Genomic DNA, 21,311 nt, shown 5'->3' on the forward strand with positions numbered 1-21,311 from the left:
AGTCCACGTTATCTACTGCAGCGCTCCTGCTCCTCATGACAAATGACCGGGACTCCGCGTCTTTTCCTCCACAAGTCTAAGATCTGAGAGCTCGGCACTTGCCAACTCTTCGTAATAATATCCGACTCCCACACACTGACGGGGAGAGGATATGAGCTGTCCACATCCCATCGAACGGCGGGCCCCTCACTCCGAACAAACGACCTTATTATTTATTATGCCACCTCTGGCGACGAGCACCAGAGGTGGCAGGAGCAGGAATAAGAGTATGACACGCACCAAGTGCTGACTGATGTTACAAGCACAAAGAACTTCTACTCAGTACCACCAGTGACTACAGTAACTAATAATATCCCAAAGTTACAGGGGTGCGCCACTGCCACCTAGTGGTGACTCTGCAGCACAGACACTGGACATTAGGAACCTGGCATAAAGACTTTCTTTTTTCTTTTTTCCAAATGCTAGACAGGATAAAGCGTGTTCATCCCACTAACCCGACACCTGCACCTGCTGTTACCATCTGGAAGGTGCTATAAATCACTGCCATCCAAGACAAACTGTTATAAAAACTGAATCCCCCCAGCATTAAGGACACCCCACGCATACACTCCCCTCTACGCTTGAACAGTGATGGTTATATTTAAAAAAAAAAATATATATTTGTTTAATCTTTATTTAATCAGGCAAACTCATTGAGATTAAAAATGTCTTCTTCAAGAGAGGCCTGAGAACAATTTTACATTTACAGCAACAAAAGACAACACGACAGCAAGAGGAGACAACAGACAAAGAATACAAGAGTGGAAAACTAAAGGCCGTTGCAAGGTTCAGTGAAGTGTTCCAACAATGACTGTTTGAGTTCTCCAAGTGAAATGAGACTGCTCCGTTTGAAGTGGGTTTGTAATTCACGCCATTTAAAAGCTGCATAATAGTTACAGACAGTTTTTCCAAGATTAGTGTGAACGCGGGGCATGTCCAAAGTGAAATAGTTGGCGGATCTTGTTCTGTAGTTGCTGGTTTTAACAGAAATGAGTGATGTAAGATAACCTGGCAGTTGTAAGAGTAAAGATTTATATATAAATAACATGACGTGATTGTTTGATTGGATTTGTTGTGCATACAGTATAGTAAGGGATGTCAAATGATAGTCTCACAAACGGTTGATCCAATTCCACACGCTTGGGTGACTAAATTAAATTGGACATTTTGCTACATGATCATTGGATTACCAGTATTGCCCCCTAGGTGATTGTTAGTATACTGAAGAGCCGTGCAGGCCCAAACATATACTAAATTTCATGTATTTGAGCATGACAATGTGCTTAGCAGAAGATGGACTAAAACTGACAGAAATATTCTGGCAAAGAACACCATCTAGTGGAAAACACGAGAAAATACATTACCTGGCAAGCAAGGCCGCATGTGTAGGAAACTGTACCTCGGGGCGGTTGGTGTTGGTGGCCGGACCCCCAGATTCTCCTCTCCGTGTCCCCAAGTGCTCTCGATCAAGACACTGGGCCCCAAAGCTGCTCTCGACGTGTGTGGAGGTTGAAAGATGGAGGCCATTTTAATGTAGCGTCAAATGGACCTGATCAGATGACTAATCAATACTGACAAGGTATTTCTGGCATCATTCAATACCGGGATGATTTTGGGCTTCTCCCCTAGGATGCCACAAATAGCCTGTCAACGGACTTTGCCATCGCCCTGCCTCCCGTGAATAAAAACATAGAGATATTTCATAAAATTCTTTATTCATAAACTTGATGCAAGTTTACAAATTACTTTACATGGTCAAAATCACCCTTGCAATGTTAAAAAGAAAAAAAAGAAGAAAAAAAAAAAGAGGAAACCAAACCAAAGCATGCTAACAGTGCATAACTTTTTATAACCCGGCCAAACGCTGTTAATGAAGCAAGGTGAAGAACCCAGAAACGGGCGAGTTCAGACCTCAGGCCGACGCGTCGTCGCTCGCCGGAGCGGAGAAGGATTGTTGTTAATTAGACTCGTACTGTTGTGAGAAGACGCCGTCATTCAGTGCACAGCAGACTTGAGAACACCATTATTCCGAAGGGGCCCGGCTAAAAGATGTAGGCTTTGCATCTGCTCTGATGGCACGCAAATCTGAACGGCTACTGTTGTCGGAAAAAGGCCTGGCACACTTTGAGGGTGATCCGAGCAGGTGTGATGTCGTCCGAGTCCTTGGGTCTCGTATAGAATCTGAACGTGGTTCAGGAGACAACGCGCGGGGAGAAATTGTCCCGCGCGCTGATGCCGGAAAAACCACAAGTAAACAATTCCAAGAAAAAAATAAAATAAAAATGGATACATCTAAGTCTTTTCTTTCCAGCCACCCAACCCAACCACTCGGCGCCGTTCGGTAGCTTAGGGGGGAAAAACACCCATTGATATATTGACATGCAAAATACAGCAATATCAAAGAGACAGGGGCAGATGTGTTCTGAACCCCGGGTCAAGCACATGGATAATCGGAGGGTGGGAGCAAATCCTTACTCCACACTGTCTGATTACTCATCAACCGCGACGGCATTCAGAAAACCCTAAAGTGTGTGCAACTCGACCGCCCAACACACTGCCATGTCCACCGGTAAAACAGGGGGCTTCATTTTTCTTTGTAACACGCCCTCCCCCCCCACCACGAAAATAAGATTGACACGTTTAAATCTTTAATTTCTATGACGATACTGATTCTGAAGCAATCCTTAGCACGTGTGCAGTATGTATTCCTGAGTTTGCTTCTCCAGAGAATGCAGGGGCGGGCTCGACGATGTGACCAGAATGAAGTAGTAACCTTACCAATGGCATCACAACAGCTAACAACCATGCTGATGGTCCAGAGTCGTGGTAAGAGTTTTGCTTGTGGTGGAAAAGAAGAAAGGAGGGTAACAAGTTCAAACAAATGCCAGGGCGTGTGCTGAACTTGAACAAGCCGCATGTTCCGACACTCGCCTCTACCTGTTTTGTAGCTATCGGTGTGGTGACTGAGGCTAGTATCGCTGAGGGGGTTCTAAATGAACTCAAAAACACCAGGAATGACGGTGTGAATTAGCATAACTAAGCTTTCTATGCTGGTTTTCAGGACAATATACTCAAAAACAAGTAACCACACAATAGCACACCCACAACAAACGTGTAACGGCATTAATTGGGAATGCTCCACAGTTACTCTGCATATTATTCACATTACATCAAAGACCCAGCACACTGAGGGGGGGGGGGGGGGGGCAGCAGCGCTGCGAGTGGTTATGAAAAGCAACCAGAGGTGGTGGTGGTGACAGATAGAGCCGGGTCCCTCCTGTGGCAAATCTGAACAAATGTTTATCAAACCTGAACAAATACTCTGGAAATGGAACCGACTCCAGTTGAACTTCCCAGGTGTGAAGCCAGAAGGTACACGGTCAAGACTATTGCTGTGAATTTGTAACTCTGGCTGCAGTTTTTTTTCTTTCTTTCTTTCCTTTTTTTTTGTTGTTTTTTTTTTTGCCTTAAAGCAGCCGCGAGGTCGAGGAAAAGTCACAAGGTGAAGGTCGCTTTTCTTCCCAGACCGCAGGATCGGCGAAGTGGTGGTTGGGAAGAGAAGCAGCTACGAGAACTAAGCAGGTGAGGACACCGTTTGAGCTCTTAAGACTCGTTTTTTCTTCAGAACAACAAAACTCCACAAGACTGAGTCTTCACTGCATAGCCTCACTGAGGTTCGTCCGGTTGGAGTGATGGATATGAATAGAGCCAAACCTCTGGAATGCCAGAAAAACAGCCGTGTCTATGCCATTGTTGTCATGTCCATTGAAGTGAAGAGGTGCCATCAAATAAGGGGAATGGTACGGTCATTGTTGCCAATAACATTATTACAAATCAATATTAACAAAACGAAAAAGAGCAAAACCGCAGTAGTCATTAAGCTTACATGGGTACCAGGTGAACTTTTGTTTTCTTCTGCAAGAGTGTTCAGGAAACAACCTCTTCTTATTCTAAATGGGTCTTGAGAAGTTGCAGTGGCCCCCTGCTGTTTATAGACAGGGGCATATTATAGTAATACAGGTCTCTGCCCAGTCAAAGACCCAGACAAGGTTACATTATAAACAATTAAATCCTTTTGCAGAAATACAAATTTACAATGTTTACATATGGAGTTAAAATCAACTACATTACAGTGTGATCCAATCCAAACACAACCCTGCCCTGCCTGCTCGTCTCTCTCTCTCTCTCTCTCTCTCTCTCTCAGCCACGCATGAAATCCCTCCTGCAGGGAGTGGGTCTAGCTGCTGGTTATAATGATGACAGTGGTCGTCAACTTTAGAGCTCAGCGGGATGCTGTTCTTCATTATGGCCTGTCCCACATCAGGCTGCAAAAGTCTTTTCGTACCCCCCCCCCCCCCCCCCCCCCCCCCCCCTTGCCCCCACCCTCCCCACCTCAAGGCTTCAAGCTTTAAAAGATAAGAGGTTTGAAAAGCAAGCTGGCCTCAGAAGCATGTTATTCCAGAGGAGGGGTCTTGGCATTACAAAGATAATATATGAGCACAATATTACAGCAGCCCGTCCGTGGAGAGGAAAGGTGGCGGCGGTTCTTCCCACCTGCGACAATTGAGTGTCCTTCCCAGCCACCGCGGCGTCATATCAGGGAAAATGTCCGTCACATGCCATTCTCGGATCCAGTCTGTGGCCAGAGAGGCACTGTCCTGCGACCGGAGCGTCAGACTGCCACTGCTGGAGGATAAAGCCATGCCCCACCTTTCAACCCCGCAGCCAACAAGTAACCTCAGCATGCTCGACGCCAAAACCAAAAATTGTGCGTCTGGGCGTTTTCCTGGAGCACAAAACGAGCATCGCAATGGAAAAAAATGAAGATTGTATCGGACGACAGATGCACAGAGAGATAAATATCTGGGGAGAGGACATCATTGCGGGGAGATGATGTGTGCGTGTGTGTGTGTGTGTGTGTGTGTGTGTGTGTGTGTGTGTGTGTGTGTGTGTGTGTGTGTGTGTGTGTGTGTGGTCACTGAATTAGGGATTTGGTTTGGAGTTCCAATTCTCATGTAGAGAACAAACTGGTGTGCAGGATTTAAAAAAACAATAACATATTGGTCGCAAGAAAAAGAAAAGAAAATAATATCTAAGACATGTGGTCCCAGTGCAGGAAAGGCAACAGTCTGTTTTAGCCATCCTCCTTAGGGGGTGTGTACCAGCCTATGGGGCAAAAAGCACAACAGAGAATGATGACACAGTAAAAGGATGTTCACTAAAACCACATTCCAGAGTTACCACATCTCTACTTCTTCGAGTATCATAGGTAGGTACAGATGAGTTTTGCTCCTACGATATTGATCTGCATTCCTAACACCTCTGGTTAGTGCAAGAACCATAAAACCTCAGGCTCAAAAGTTTTCAGAGGTCGGACCTCGGGCAAACATGGACCACAATTTTAACTAAGGCACAGCCAGTTGTCAACTTTTATATTCCACTGCAATTAAATATAGCGCAACGTAGCTTGACGGAGCGAAAGTCATTTACATATTTTTTTCTACCTGCGCCGTTTTCACAGAGGTCAAGGACAACAAAACAGCTGCTAAATAGTCATATTTCAGCAACTGACCTACCAGTGCCTTTTCTCCAAAAACTTAAAATAAGAACGTTCATATTCTAAATAAATACATTTTGAAACTGCATATTTATTGTAATTTACCTAGGCATATTTTTTATTTCATTTATTGTTCATTGATTTTTATTTTGGGCTCACACTCCAACAACTGTTTGCTACTATTGGGTCAGTGAGATCTTTGACCGTAGGTGTGAAATAATGGTAAACAAGAGCTATGTGAGACATGATGTGGTTAGTCAGTGACAGCCTTTGGCTTACATCCATACTCATACTAATGAAAATGTTTGTGTTATCAATGTTTGGTACATAAACAAGCGTCCAGGCACTAGTTTTCCTCAGCTTTGATGCACAGAAGGGGATTTGGTCTCAGCAAACAAGGGTAGTAATGTACTCGGCAAGATACTGGAGACAAGTACACTCACCGTTCTTTTCGTGGATCTGGACGAGGGATTTGTAGGACTGCTGTGCTCTGGCAAGATTGTACTGGTTCTGCATCGAAAGATGAAAATTAAGTCAGCCTTTAGAGTGTGAGCACAGGGTTTATGATGACAGAACAGAAACAGGAAACAGCAAAGACAGCACTTTAATACAAGCAAAAAAAGAAAAAACATTATCATCCAATCTCGAGAACAAAACCCTGTGTTGACGTGCACGATAATGAACACACACTCTGCCCTTGTTTGCCAGTTCATACCAGACTGGTGTCTCGCACATCTGGTCATCACCATGTACATAAGAGCCGGCTCTGCACCTATAGTTCCACACACACCACTGCCGAACCACAGGATTTCCCTTCAGACTTCGTACAAATCTATATGATAGAATCTGGCGGCATTCAGAGTTTATTAATGCTTAAAGATTCAAACCTGGGGTGCAAAGATTAACTAGATGTCTAAATTCATCTGTCCATGTGTTGATTATCTTAAGTCGGACTAATTGTGTAAAATGATTTTCTTTCAAACTAAAACTAGAGTGGATTTTCCCTTAAAATGATTCAGCGCCCTTCACTCCAGCAGGCAATGTTTGCTTTCCAAAAGATTTCAACATAAACAAGTAGAATGCAGTCAAATAAAATTTCAGTGCAGAGCACATTTGCTGCAGATCTGTGACACTGTGGCTTTTTGGTGTGGCAAGGCTCAGTACTTCTGCTACATCATCAGCGAAGGATATTTTCCTTGACAAACAACAATGACTCACTGTGTCCTCGCTGGTATATGTAAATCTCCAACAGATTTACTGCAGTCTCTTAGTTACCGTTTCCTTCCTTACTTCTTGCTCCTCAATACCGTTAGTAAACCATTAATCATGAGCCATATTTTCTCAGTATTTTAACCCAGGGGTTGACAGCCGGTCTATGGCACAACCAGTAGGCAATTAGTACATTCTGTACCAGAGGGGATGGTTTAGTGTCAGTAAACTAAATAATATTAATAGTGAATTAGTATCAGTCCTCCGTCCTCCTCCCTCTGCTGCTGCTGAGATTCACTGTCTACGGGTATCATAGGTTGGTTCTCAGACAGTTGATAAGTTTACAGGAATTTACCAGATTCATGGCAACTTAACATAATCACTCACACGACAGAGAGACACTTTTCTTTTTATCTTTCCAAAAATACAAATGTTACAGTGTATAAATTAAACGGCTCTTAGTTTCTGACTAAGACTGTTGGATAGGAGGCCAGCCTTTTATGACTTATAATAATTCACTCCTGATTTATGTGAAACTGTATGAATTGATTGAGTCTAATCTAAGATCTTGAACATATTGAACATATACCTCTGATGCTCCCTCACTTACTTTATTGGCTCCAAACTGCACTCTGGCTTTTCCTTTGACTAAAGTGGCATTGATCTGCATGATGACAGACTCAATGGAATAGGCACTGCTCCAACCCTGCAATCAGGAAAACCCAGGGTCAGTAAGAGTAGGAATTTCAAAATGTGAAAATTCGATTCCCAAGTAACATTTTAATATAATGCAGCGCAAAATTCACAATAAATGAAAACATTGGAAATTTTAATTTGACACACCTGTTTGGTGAGAAGTTCCATGCACAGGGCACCTCCTCCAAGAACATAACTAAAGCAAGAAGAAGGAGGAAAAAAGGTTTTGCCAGGTTCTAATCCAAGATTCTTCACAAACTTAACTTTGACCTCAGTTGACGTACTCACCCTCCAGAAAGCACAGGCGAAACTACCCGGACAAAGGGTGGATCAAATGGGAAATTATCCTGTAGCAATGAAATGTAAAAACCAAAGAAGGGGTTAATTCACAGACGTCGAAGGCTGGCAGAGTTTCGAGAAACGGAGAGTCAGTTTCACTCACTTTATATGAGAAGTTTAGTAAAATGTAATCCATCCCTTCCTTTTCCTTCAGCACTTGTAAATCACTGTGTAATGGGCTATCGGGATCCACCCTGTTGGTCATCAAATCATGCAGTCAGTTCGAGTTTTACAGTGACACAGAGAAGTACACACAGAGAAGTAAAAAAATTGCACAAGACCCCAAAGTTACTTACGTCCTTAGCTTGACGTGCCATTCATACAGACTGTCATTAACAAGCTCAACGGAGTAGATGCCTGCAAAATAAATAAATTAAATACAAGTGCACTGCAAGGTCCAGTATCAACTGTCATGAGTTATTCTCCATTTTCATTTTGTAACTAACAAGGTAATGGAATGGGTCTCACTCTCATTGTGCTGACAATTATCCAAAGTTACATTCAAATGGTGTGGAGTTTCTTCACAATTGGTTTGTGGCTTCATTTCATTCAATAATTCCCTTTTTATTTATTTGTTGTAATCTACCTGGAAAGCATATCAGCATGCTTAAAGCATTACTGAAGCCTATGTGAGTCCTTTGGACAACAGTTACATACATTACTGCAGACACATGAAGGTGGAGTTGACCTCAAGATAAGTCATGAAGAGTTACGTACCTTCTGAATAGAGCTGCAACAGTTAATCGATTAGTAACCGATTTCTAAATTAATTGCCAACTACTACGTTGTTTTTATGAAAAAGAAAGTAAAAATACTCTAATTTCAGCTTCTTAAATGTGAATATTTTCTGGTTTCTTTGCTCCTCTATGGCCGTTAACTAAATATCTTCGGTGTGTGGACAAGACAAAACATCATTTTGGGGGGTTGGGGAAACGTGATCGACATTTTACACCATTTTAGGACATTTTATAGACCAAACAATTAATTGATTAATCGATGATGAAAATAATCGTTAGTTGCAGCCCTACTTCTGAATTAGGCACAACCAACTTTACCTTCAAATTCTTTACTTAAATCATTTAAGTGATGTTGCTCGTTTGTACCAATGCACGTTTCTAGGCGGAGTTGCTTTCAAGTGTACTTTTCGCTCAGTATTGCGACAGAGAGCAGACCTTTGTCACATGTGCCTACCTGTCTTGTAACTCTGAGACCTGTAGATCTCTCTGAGCTCCTTCATCAGGCGGTCGGATGCTTGCACTGAACCAGACACGGCTCCCTGCGAAGCACAAGACAACTGACACAGTAAGGACCCGGCGCTTTGTAATCCACCACGAGAGCAAACCTGTCATTTGTCCTTGATGTGGAACCAACATCAAAGAGCAAGCTTTATTCTGCTTGACATCAATATTTATATCTCAACAGGCCCGGAGAGAATTTTTTGACTTATCCTCAAAATATAAAAAAACAAACTGTGAAGCAATTGAAGAGTGCATTGTTAGTTCTATAGTTGTATTATTATCATATTTTTTGCATATTTCATATACCAATAGTGCTCCACATATGAATTGAAAAGGATGAGGAAGCAGAGACTCTTTCCCATTAGAAAAACGTATCTTTTCATAAACCAAGAGAAACCTGAAGATACTGCATTTAGTAACCGGGCACATTCCCTTCTGATATCTGTACCAATTAACGCTTCCTCATTACTTGACGTTTTTCATAACCTTAACCCAGTACTGAAGTAATCACTACTGACAGCTGAGCATACATAAATTCCAAATACATAAAAAAAAGGCTTCAACATCATCCACCTGGGGGACGATGTTGAAGTTGTTTTTTTTATAAACCACATAAAACACAGGGTATGTACTTTACTCAATAGAGACTTACATTCAAGTGGTCCTGCCTCTGGTTCTTTCTGATCTTCTCCAGGATGGCTAGATTCTCCTTCTCGATGCCATCGTCCTCAGATTTTTTCCCGTCCACGGGCTCCTCCTCTTTCATTTCATAGTGGTCCAGATCCTCGATGTCCTGTTGGTTTGAATTGGATAGTTTAGGGCATTTTAAGGCATCACTGGTTCTCCGGCAACACGTGCAACAAGGAAGGAGCAATACATGAGGTCTACAGAACAAAGATGATAACTCACCTCTCCCATCTCCTCCTCCTCCTCTTCTTCGGAAGTGACCTCTTCTGTCCCATGCTATACACACACACACACACACACACACACACACACACACACACACACACACACACACACACACACACACACACACACACACACACACACACACACACACACACACACACACACACACACACACACACACACACACACACACACACACACACACACACACACACACACACACACACAACACAGACAAGGTATCAAGTGACTGTGCTGACTGGTCTTTTTATTTCACAAGACCTGAAACAGGAAGAGCCCATTTATGAGCTCAGACAAAAATGTTGTATACAAGCGTTCAGACAGTTCTCAGACCTTCACTTCACCTTTCACATGTTTTTACGACCTTTGCCCGTTGCGAATCTTTGAATGTAGCAAAATGTCTTCAGCCTTCACCTCGGTTCATAAACACAATCCTGTCACTGATGCCTCGTGTCTTGGTTTTATCATCACCAGTAAAATCTTATCGACAGGCGGGATGCCTTTCAAAATCACATCCAATCACCTGGTGTGGACAACAACTTGGGCGTGGAAACATCTAGCATATCTAGGCACCTGAGCTACATTTCAAGGGTCATAGAAAAGGGTCTGAATAGTTTGAAGTTTTTCCATTCAAATAAGTGTGCAAGAAATTCTAAATGTATGCGTTCAATTTGTGATTATGGGGTATTGTGTGCAGAATGATGATGGGTGGACATATATTTTTCAGATTTAGGATACGGCTTCCACATAACAAAAAGTGGAAAAAAGTGAAGGGGTCTTAATACTTTCTGGATGACTGTAAATCACATACACCCTCTGCAATATACATATACTATTATTTCATTACCAGGCACAAGTGGTTTGGAAGTGAATCAAATCGCAAAACATTTTAATATGCATGTTTCCTAGCATGCAACAGGGAGGTTATGTGTGATGAAAACAAAACTAGGGGCCCTGCCTTTCGGTCTTGTCCCACAGGGCCTGCGGGCAGGGGCTGGTCCAGCATCTCCACATCAGGATGCTGGGGGAGGTTGTACAGCCGACAAAGGTCACAAATGAGTTTCTTCAGCTGCTGCAGAAGCTAGAGAAGACAAACCACAGAAGGAGGCGATGCAGAGTTAGATCAAACATTCAAGATTGCAAAAAGCTAGCTACACCGCAGTGCCACCTGGCAGGCATGTGACAGACGGGACACAAACCTGAGCACAAGCGTATGTGAGTGACAACACTTATCATTTTATATACTGAATATAACCTGTTCCTTAATAATTAAAAAAATGGAGGTCGTCAAAGACAGAAGATAATAGATTGTGCCATTCACAAAGGATTCAAACTGCAACTGGAATAATAAAACCAAAATATAACCGAGCAACCTGTAGGCTATGTTTTATTGGGCCTAATTGCTCCAAGGGCTTAAAAAATAAGGATTTCAACATAAAAACACTTATGGTGGTAGTGCTGCAAATATGTGCTGGAGCACTAAAACTGTGTGTACTCACAGAAACAGCTGCCATTATCCAGTAGGTTCTGCCAAACTTGGTTCAATTGAAATACTAGCTACTAAAGATTTATATACGCTGCTCCTCAGGGCCGTCCAGAACATGGCAGACCAAGCGCTCAAATATATCCTGACAATGAGCTCTCCAGTCAACAACATTACCTTCAGCACACTTTTCCCAACCATGACTGAGCGAAACAACCCACAAAGATTTATATACGCTGCCCCTCAGGGTCGTCCACATCATGACGGACCAGAAGCTCAAAGATAAACCAAGGTTGAGCTCATCTCCCACACCAGGAGGAGCAGAGACAGCAGAACGTGACAAAACGACAACAAATGGGGAAGGAGCATCTCCACCAGAGTGAAAATTAAATCCTGCACCTCAGTAGTGCAACGTGTAAAGTGATGCAGATTCAGATCAAGAGTAATGAGCACATCAGAACACCTTGATGATGAGAACAGTCAGAGGAGAATGGCCAGAAAGGATGGAGCTGGCAGAGAGGCTATGGTAACATAGATAGACACAACTGTGGTGAGACGGAAAGTTTTTCAGAATGAACATGTCAAACCTCGGGGGGTTAACTGTCATCGGCCAAGACCAGACATCTGAGGCTGTAGAAATCTGGACAGTTGAAGACTTGAAAACAGAGCCTGGTCTGGTGAATCTGGATTAGCAGTGACGCACACAGATGGTGGGGTCAGAATTTGGTGTCAACCGCGTGAATCCATGGACTCGACCATGTTTCTCTTAACAGGTGGCGGCGCAATGGAGTGAGGAATTGTTTTCGCGACACACCTTGAGCCACATAACACCCGATCAATGAATTGATGGAATATGAATTACCTAGTCTTTCTGAGAATTGTTACTGACCATGTACATCTCTTTGTGGCCACACACGAACCATCTTCTAATGTCTACTTCCAGCGCGATAATGCTCCGTGTCACAAGGCAAAGCCACCTCAAACTGTTTTTTGTGAACATGACAAGGACTTCTATGTACTTCAGTGGTCTCCCAGTCGCCAGATCTGAATCCAATAGAACACCTTTGGGATGTGGTAAAACACGAAATTGGCAGCGCGAATGTGCAGGTGACAAATCTGCAGAAATAAAGTGAAGCAATCACGGACCAGAATCTCACAGTAAAGTGTCCAACGTCTTGTGGAATCCCACAAAGATCTGAATCTGTCTTTCAGAGCAAAGGGAGGCTTTACCAAATATTAGTATGGAGTTCCTGATAAAGTGCTCACATATTACCTTCATCACCTTGAAATACACTGTTAATGTTTTGTTTTTTTACGTGACTCTCAACGAGCGCTGTGCATTTTTGGAGAAGACAAAAGAACTTTGTTTCAGCTGCAGACATACCAACCCATTCTATTCCAAAGAACACTTCACAAGAAGTTACTTTTCGTCAACCTGGCTGTCATTGCAAAAACTATGAGTGATTTATCAGCTTAAAATTAATCTGACATAAAAACCATTATACAAAAAACAACGTGGCAAAGTGGCAATCTCGAAGATTTCCATTCAAATAATTATCAAGTCACCAAATGAGTGAACACAGTGGTCGTTGAGCGTATGGCTCACCGATGGAAGTATTGCAGCATTAATATATTTGCAGTATGGTGGACTGCGTGAAGAAAAGAAAGCACTGTATGAAGTTACTGCTAATGCAAACTGAACATTTCCAACTGCAGCAGCTTCACATTAAAAATATTTAACTGGCAAATGTATTTCTTTACGAAGCTGTCAGTGAAAATGCAATGTGTTCGTTTTTTGTCTTAACCACTGTCGTTCATCAAAAATGCGTGAACAACAAAACAGCCATTCTCTGCATTTCTACAGTGGATTAGTTTAAAATATTGCAGGCTGTGAGATAACAAGAAGTAGCAGCCACAGTGTGGTTGTTAGATGAATAGCTGCGAGTGATAACTCCTACTCCTCAACGAGGTGATCAGCTCCTTTGACTGCTGCGCCACGCTGTTTGCAGACTCATGTGGTGTGCAGCATAAAATTAGATCACAGTTGCTCACAGGATGATGGAAGAGGGCCAATTACCGGACTTCTATATTAAAACAACAACAGTTTGTTTTGCTGCTCCCAGAAGTCAATGATCTCAGATGAGATAATCCTTGAGTTGTCCCACAACAGGGACATGTGGATGTTAGAGCACCAACGTGGGTAGCAGAATATAAAAAAGCAATAGATATGTACATATACAATATAAATACTATATACAGAGCAGTAACAATAATTGCACATGAGGAGTAAGTTTTGCACAGTTAGTCATTACACTAATTTTAAATGAAATGAATATTGCAGGAGTGTGTGTGTTTGTGTTTTACTGAGCCCAGTGCTGGTTGTACAGGAAGGACCTGTGATAACGCTCCTTCACACACTTGTGGTGAAGCAGCCGGTCGCTGAAGGAGCTGCTCATTGCAGAGACAGTGTCCTGCATGGGGTGGGAGTCATTCTCCATCACTGGAGATCATCATTCTCCTCTCTGCAACCGCCTGCACTGTGTCCAAGGGGAATTCCATGACAGAGCTAGCAGTTTGTCAAGTCTCTTCTTGTCAGATAGTTGAGATGCTGCTTCTCCAGCAGTATTAAACCACCAATAAATACAGGTGTCACCCAATCAACCAGGGGCCCGTACTACGAATTCAACATGCCCAGAGTAAGTTTTCCTTGTCTGGTTTGACTTAACCTAACATTGACCATCCTGGATCACCTGTACTACAAAGCTGGATATCAACTGTCTCATTCAACCCTGGGTTCTCCTGTCCGGTTATGAGCGCAATCATGCGGAAGAAGCGTGGTCGTTCATTACAAGCGACATCATCGGGACCATAAATAAAGTTTTAAATGCGTTATGAAACTAACCGCTGACACGTAAAGGTAAGTTTTGGTTTAAGCGACACGTAAAAGGGACATTCTACAAAGTGAAATGAAAATAATATGATCAAACTACTTAAATAGAAAATTTAGCCTAAAGATATAATGTAAATAAGCACAGGAATTTATCAACTTTACTACTGAGTGAATATTTTTGCCCTCTTGTGTGACGATGGTCAAACTATGATGAAAAGAAGCTAAAGCAGAGGAGAGAAGTTAATGTGTGCTGTCACCAATCACACTGAACTGTTCATTCATGATCATGGGAAATATTGACCAGTGTGTTGATCATTGTTCTAATAAAAGGGATAGTATTACGTTTTTATTACTATTTATCGTCACAGTCCCCTCGTGCAGTGATAGAATAAGTAAAACAATGTCAGAGATTCTGTCAGGAATCAAATCATCTTTTTTGAATTCAAATGAAGCTCTAATATTAATGAATCTATGACTGTGTATTTATTTAGTGTGATAAACACTCCCTGTGTTTATTTGAAACTGTTTTAAAACCAGAGTGGAAACGTGAAAAGACCGGAAAAGCAAGAACCCAACAGCCCACGGAAGTGAAAATCCCATTCATATTCGAAATCAGAGTTTTGATAATTGGACATAATGTCATTAACCGTCCAAGGTAGACTTACGAGCTATGAAACAACGGTATGTGCACCTGTAGAAGCCAAAAGTCTGTTTGATCCTTGTATTAAGAAAACAATAACAAAATTTGCATTGAAAAGTACTACACTACCCACAATCCTTAAGTGTAACATCGATGTCTCTGATTGGTTGGATTCGCAATGGTTTATGGGATAAGTAGTTTGTTCACTCATAAAATAATTTTGTACAGTCTTGTACCTTTGTTCCTTTTCAAATTTCTTTTTTGCTCCGAATGAAATGTTTTATGGTAACGATTCATCTCACGGTTTATTGGCTTGGTTCCAGGCTTAAAACTCCTAATATAAGGATTTCATGAAATGTGAAAGGAGTAAATGAATAGAAGAAAATTCCCTTCCTGAACTGGAGCCATTCTAAAAGTGGCCGGTCACTGTGCTGTGCTTTATTATTTGTCACGTTACTCTAAACTCCTTTTGTCCCAGTCAGGATCCTGGAGAATGATGACTCTGGGTTTTTTCCAGTGAACTGATTGGACAGTAGTTGGACTGGTGACTGGCTTTGATCCCTTATCTCGAACTAAACCTGCCCCGGATCAGGTTGGCGGTTCAGCATAAGTTACCATGGTTACCTGAAGGTACCTCGATAACCGCAAATCCTGCTTCGTAGCGCAGACAGGCCTCTGGTGTCACCCAATCAACAAGGACAGAAATCTTTAGAGATTTCCTCTTCAAAAAGCACTCTCAGAGAGTGACTTCACAGGCGTGCGGTAAGCACAGTCTGTCCAGAATAAACTCTGGAGCGGACCATGCAACGGACTATAAAAAGCATACATTGTGTCGTACAAACAGAGTACGGAGCTTGAATAAGTGGGATAAATAAGCTCAGGATGTCACCGTGTACGTAGGATTAGATAACGGCCCGATTGTCGCAGACATTTTGACCTCAAAGTTCACCCCAATGATCCAATCATATGGCCGTTTGGCCCGCTGACAACCAGCCCGTCTGCGCTTGTCAGTTACACATGTTCACCCTACTCCTTGAGTACAGAGTAACACACACACATTTTACGCGGCACCGTGAACCCGTTCGTTTACCTTTTGATACAGCGGAAAACGTGCCCAGCGTTTGTGGAAATAAATTGGCACTACCTCGTCACGATCTCCGGCCCAACAGCGCGTGGACATTCTTGCAAAAAAAAAAAATATGGCAGGACGAGTTTGTGGACGACGGCTCGTGTAATCTGACGCAAAATAAAATGCACAAAGCACACAACGTCATCCACACAATAACCAGCAGTCCAGATTAAAGACTGTCGCCACGAGCATCTGCCCCTCCTGGGCCAATAATCTGTTGAATAAACAACTATGGATTCGGTTCAGTTGAATGAAATGTACCTGTCATACTGCAAATCTCCCTTAGATCGGTTTCAATACATTTGAATAATGCAATAAATGGGCCAGCTCGGCATTGGAATGCTCTCAAAGCCAAGTGCTGTATCCACAGATGGGTGTACCCCGGCAAACAGTGGCATCCACTGCTCCGTGAACAACACAGGTCGGACATGTCCACGCTACGAGAGAAGCGAGGGGTCGTTACCAGGGTGCTGCCTCTCCTCACATCCTCCAGCCGCTCCAGGACCTGCGCCAAGCTCGGGTCGTCAGAGTCCACGAACCATATCGGTGGCGTGGACGGGTAGGATTCCTGCGGACAGCCAAGAGACAGCACAATGTTAAAGCGAGGATCTGACGTGTGTGTGTGTGTGTGTGAACAGCGAACATTTGGTCCGACGACGTTAGCACTCCGGCGGCTAACGGCCAGTGTTGACGGGCACGTCGAACCGTCCGAGCGACACGGACACACAAGTGCGTAGCTGCCGCGGACGCGTCGTGGAACTACGCATGAAATAAACGAGCCCCCCCCCCCCCCCCCCCCCCCCACCCCCGTCCGCATAGCACCGGAGCGCACCGCCCGTGGCAGGTAGCCTGCGACACGGCTAGCGGGTGAACCGGCTACTACCCGTTAGCTCGGTGTGTGTGTGTGTGTGTGTGTGTGTGTGTGTGTGTGAACCCCGGGGCACCCGAGACTCCCCCGTCCGCTCACCGTGATGTTGCAGTGGATGATCAGCAGCTTCTCCCCGGTCACGTTGAACTGGCAGCTCAGCTCGTCGGGCTTCCAGTCGATGATCCTGAAGCGCTCGTGGTTCGGATCGAAAATGGACTCCAAAAACTTCAGCTCGGCCTTCAGCCCCGACACCGACATCTTCCGTGCATCTCCGGCCGGGCCGCTGGGGAGGGGGAGAAGTCGGGACGTAGCCGTTAGCGAGCTGGAGCCACAACGCAACAAAAAAAAATGAGCAGGGCGAACTCGGCTGTTCGGTGGCGAGTGTGCGGGCGGCGTGTCCCGGAGGTGTGTGTGTGTGTGTGTGGGGGGGGGGGGGGTATGTGGTTGGATCCCCGGCGTCAGCTGTGAACACCGTCCGGTCCGATCTCAGCGCCGCCGGGCAGATTCGCGTACGGAGGAGCTAACGCTAGCCGCTAGCTTCCATGTAGCATTCGCGAACGGCGCAGTGCTCTGGTGAGAGATGCTAGCTAGCTAGCTAGCGGGCGAGCTAGCTAACGGGCGAGCTAGCGAGTCAGTCCGTTGTTGTTGTCTTTCCGTCTATTGTTGTTGTCTGCCTATCACAACAACACGTCGGCGCTGCCGCGGTGCCCCCGTGGCCGTCCCTTCGCAGTCCCGCCGCACGGCTCCTCGCTGCTCCCTTCACCGGGCGACGATCACACGGTGCCCGAGATCGCAACTTATATATCCCGCTGTAGCGACGGTGTTCTGCATCCCGGTGTACGACCGACGCTCGCCTCTTGTGGGGTTTAAAGATGGCGTTGTGCGATGTGCCCGCTCCCGCAGAGTCCCAGCATTCAGCGCGTCCTCCGGTCTACTCCCGGGTGGGAAGATACAGGAAAAGTTCACAGCACCGATCGAAACATCTGCGCTGGGGCGAAACGGCTGCGTGTGGTCGGTGTCGGTCGGTTGGTCCAGGGCGAACAAATCACTGGCTTCCTGTTTCATAATGGTGCATTTCAACTTAGAGGTGCGTGATCGCTATTCGGTCCCACTTCAGAACGGCTGAAATTATTTATTTTAATTGCTCAATCAGAAATCTGGACCGTACTTCATTCTACGACTGACCATAGTCAATCACCATTTAATTGTTTTTTGTATGTTTGTCTTAAACCACAAACCCTTAACCCACAAAACTGTCATCGGGCCAAAAAAGTCACAGCGGTAATTTATATTTAAAAAAAATATTAAAAAACAGGTTATTTAAAAAAAATAACCGAGGAACACACTAGAAGCTAAGAAACAAACTTTTTTGAACAACTCACAGAGACAGAAAAATAATAGAATAGGATTCATGTTTTTGTTCAAGTTAAAACAGAAAAATTAAAACAGTTTTTACATTAACATACATTTCTGAATCTGGTGGTTTTTGACAAAATTATCAGTTCAACACATTGGGCCGATCTGTTTGTTCATCGGTGCCTTTAACAGATAAGTCACAAGAACTGTGCCTGCGTCATGTTTATTTCAGTAGTCTGCCAAGACGCCTCAACAGCTTATTAAATAGAAGAATGCATAATAGTGGCTGTATATGAAGGTTAATAAGTCACTTTTGTTTACATACAAACACATACACAACATGTAGACATAAGTAGGACACTCGCCCCCCTGTTTTGTGAAATGTTATGTCCTCATAGTAAAAAACATTGAAATGCGATGAACTATTCACCTAGATCTGTTTTTTTAATCCACACACCCGATTATCACTTCTCTTATGGATTGTAAACAAAATCTACGGTTTGCAAGGACCCGAGAAAATGACTTGTTGTGTTCACATGCTGCTTGTGGGCTACCTTTTCTTTCCCCAACAGAAACATCATTTGATGTGGTGAACAGTAGTTGTTGATCAAGTCCTCTCTGTAGTAACACCTGGTAGCCACTAGGGAGCAGTGTTGCCTCATACGTTCAAACAACTAGGGTCAGGTTTGGTTTGGAGCAAGGGGGCCGGGCGTAAGCTTAAAATACACAGTTGTTGCTCATTCTCTATCTCAAACTGATGTCTATTGTGTCTGTAGGCTACACGGATATCTGTCCTGTTGATATTTATGTATTCCGTTTCAGTTTCGATGGCTGGACAAATGAAAATGCCGTGTGTGGTTGGTTTACACATTTGCCCCCAAAGCTACCCTTTGATTCGTAGGCATATTTCTGTAAAAATGAAAACCTTGAAATGTTTTGACTCAGGTTCAGTGCCGAGGAATTGGCACAAAGTCATCAAAGAAGCAGCCCTTTCAGTCCTGGAATTCAATTAGACCAATCGGGTGGGTTTTCAGGGAAGAAACCAAACCTTAAACGCCATTCACTTTGTGATTGAGACTGATATCAAAGGAGAGTTTTGGGGAGCAGTTGATTGCTCCAAAATAGACCTGTGCTGTCACCTCTAATAATGTTTTCATGAGCTCCCCCCTTTCAACCTCTCTGTTATTTGGCCTAATAAGTATCCCGTGATACTCTTTGGAAGACACAGACGAGTACCTGAAACACTACTGGCAGAAGCTCAGTGCTTAGTTTCTAATTTAGTCACATGTTACACCTGAAAACTCACATTCACTGAGCAGAAGACTGCAAATGCAGCCTTATGTGTCAGTGTGTTTAAGATGTAAGCTACGTTACCTCCAGGCCTTGAGCTACACATGTTACAGTTCAAGCTTTCATTATTGAGGAATAACGTATTGATTTGCCATTTTAAAGGCTAACAAACTCAAAGGGTGGGGTAGGTGGACCCTTTTGTCCGAACCTTTGCATTTCCACTTGTGATGTGGATGGACCTAGTACAGATGCAGACCAGGGCCATGCAGGAATGGTGATGACCAGGAATTAACCCACAAGAGGCATTCTCGTATGAACACAGGTCTGCCTCCCCACGCCCTAAACCACTCTGCCTGCCACATATGTCATCCTCTGTGTGTGTGTGTGTGTTTGTGTGTGTGTGTGTGTAGAATAGTGCAACTGTGTGCAATAAACTAACAACCTGAGCTCACTGAAGTGAGGTCAGGGGATTTGTTAATGTATTGGTTTCCCAGGAAAGGTCAAGGTTCCAGTCTGACAAGTGTTGTAATTAATTTTTTTGGGGGGGTTTGGATAGGGGGCAGGGGAGTGGAGGTGATGCTGTAAAATCAGCGAGGGCGGTTGTGGATAAGGCAAAGTGCGCCTAACCTTTCAGTGTGTGAACCCTTCTTTTGTGTTGTCAGTATTAATAAGTGTGTGAGTCTCGGCCATAGCGGCTGCCTCTGTGCGCTGGTGTGGTTTGCTTGGTGCAGTGAGTACTGACATTCAGAAGTCAGGTTGTGGCTCAGAACGTTACGCCAGTACTTTGTTTTTAGTAGGTCACAAAGGTTTGAATTCTTTTTCTAGTTGCCTAGTTGAGTTATAATATCAGAGCCTTTACTTCCGGAGAGGAAGACAGATTGTTTGATTGTGAAGATGAAAATGAGAAAACACAATTCACATTGGCAAAAGACGATATAAAGATTTGTTTCACTACAGTGTTTGTGAACTCCCTAACAAATGAACGTCACCATTGGCTTGTTCAGATCACGTCTTCATTAGAAATCATTCACTCATTTTAACCACGCTATCTCTGTTTATGACTCATTAGGTTTAATTCTTCAACTGAGAGACCTCACTGGCAGAGATATGTCGATTTGAGTGTTGTGTTTCAAGGTCTACTTTCTCCATTTTAACTGCCTTGCTAATTTTGGGCCTGTCGCCCTAGTTGACTTTTCACTTGCATGCTGAATCAATAGTATGCTTCCTTGTTGTTGGGTAATTACTCTGTATTGAAAGATTACTGAAGAGACTGTGTTGAGGGTCAGTCTTCTACAGGAGTGTTAGTGTGTCATGTTAAAGAAGAGAGCAGTTGTATAACATCCTGCCAAAAGCAATTAACCCACCACGCTAAGCATGTTGCTTCCTTTCACAGCAGCTGAGAGGTTTACTCAATAAAAAACTCTTATAATAATTACCACAACACTGATCCTTTCACTAAAGTTTTTACAAGCAATTAATAAAACACTGTGCAGATATATTGTGTATTTACAAGGAAATACATGATCTTATTTCTTGGTTTTCATATTTGTTAATATAATGGCACTGCTATTGACTGCACGTACAGGTTTGCATTGATTTAATTCATGAAGGGGAGCTGCAAATGAAGGGGAGGAAACAAACGAC

The 21,311-nt window shown here is 43.5% G+C and overlaps 1 protein-coding gene across 2 annotated transcripts; it reads right to left on the bottom strand.

The window, feature by feature from the left end:
• Window positions 1-1,735: 1,735 nt before the first annotated feature.
• On the bottom strand, window positions 1,736-18,107 carry LOC118302046 (ubiquitin-conjugating enzyme E2 Q2-like). Of its 2 annotated transcripts, XM_047331526.1 has the most exons (14): window positions 17,876-18,107; window positions 17,121-17,304; window positions 16,617-16,721; window positions 10,970-11,092; window positions 9,988-10,041; window positions 9,731-9,871; window positions 9,032-9,134; window positions 8,137-8,197; window positions 7,944-8,034; window positions 7,790-7,848; window positions 7,649-7,697; window positions 7,416-7,511; window positions 6,040-6,106; window positions 1,736-5,205 (listed from the first exon to the last, which is right to left on the bottom strand). In XM_047331526.1, exons 2-14 carry the CDS (start codon window positions 17,277-17,279, stop codon window positions 5,174-5,176), a joined length of 1,140 nt encoding a protein of 379 aa, XP_047187482.1. In that variant the 5' UTR covers window positions 17,280-17,304; window positions 17,876-18,107; the 3' UTR covers window positions 1,736-5,173. The 2 variants fall into 2 exon arrangements, with proteins under 2 accessions (XP_047187482.1, XP_047187483.1); XM_047331527.1 differs by having other exon boundaries at window positions 9,032-9,116; window positions 17,121-18,103.
• Between the last annotated feature and the right edge of the window lie 3,204 nt (window positions 18,108-21,311).

The sequence above is a fragment of the Scophthalmus maximus genome, chromosome 4, assembly GCF_022379125.1.
Source record: "Scophthalmus maximus strain ysfricsl-2021 chromosome 4, ASM2237912v1, whole genome shotgun sequence".
NCBI lineage: Eukaryota > Metazoa > Chordata > Actinopteri > Pleuronectiformes > Scophthalmidae > Scophthalmus > Scophthalmus maximus.

Coding starts and splice junctions, on each gene's coding strand:
- LOC118302046 (XM_047331526.1), bottom strand. CDS start 17,279: ATGTCGGTGTCGGGGCTGAAGGCCGAGCTGAAGTTTTTGGAGTCCATT. Junction 9,872..9,987: donor AGGAGGAGGAGATGGGAGAG/GTGAGTTATCAT, acceptor TCAAACCAACAG/GACATCGAGGATCTGGACCA. Junction 5,206..6,039: donor CCAGATCCACGAAAAGAACG/GTGAGTGTACTT, acceptor TTTGCCCCATAG/GCTGGTACACACCCCCTAAG.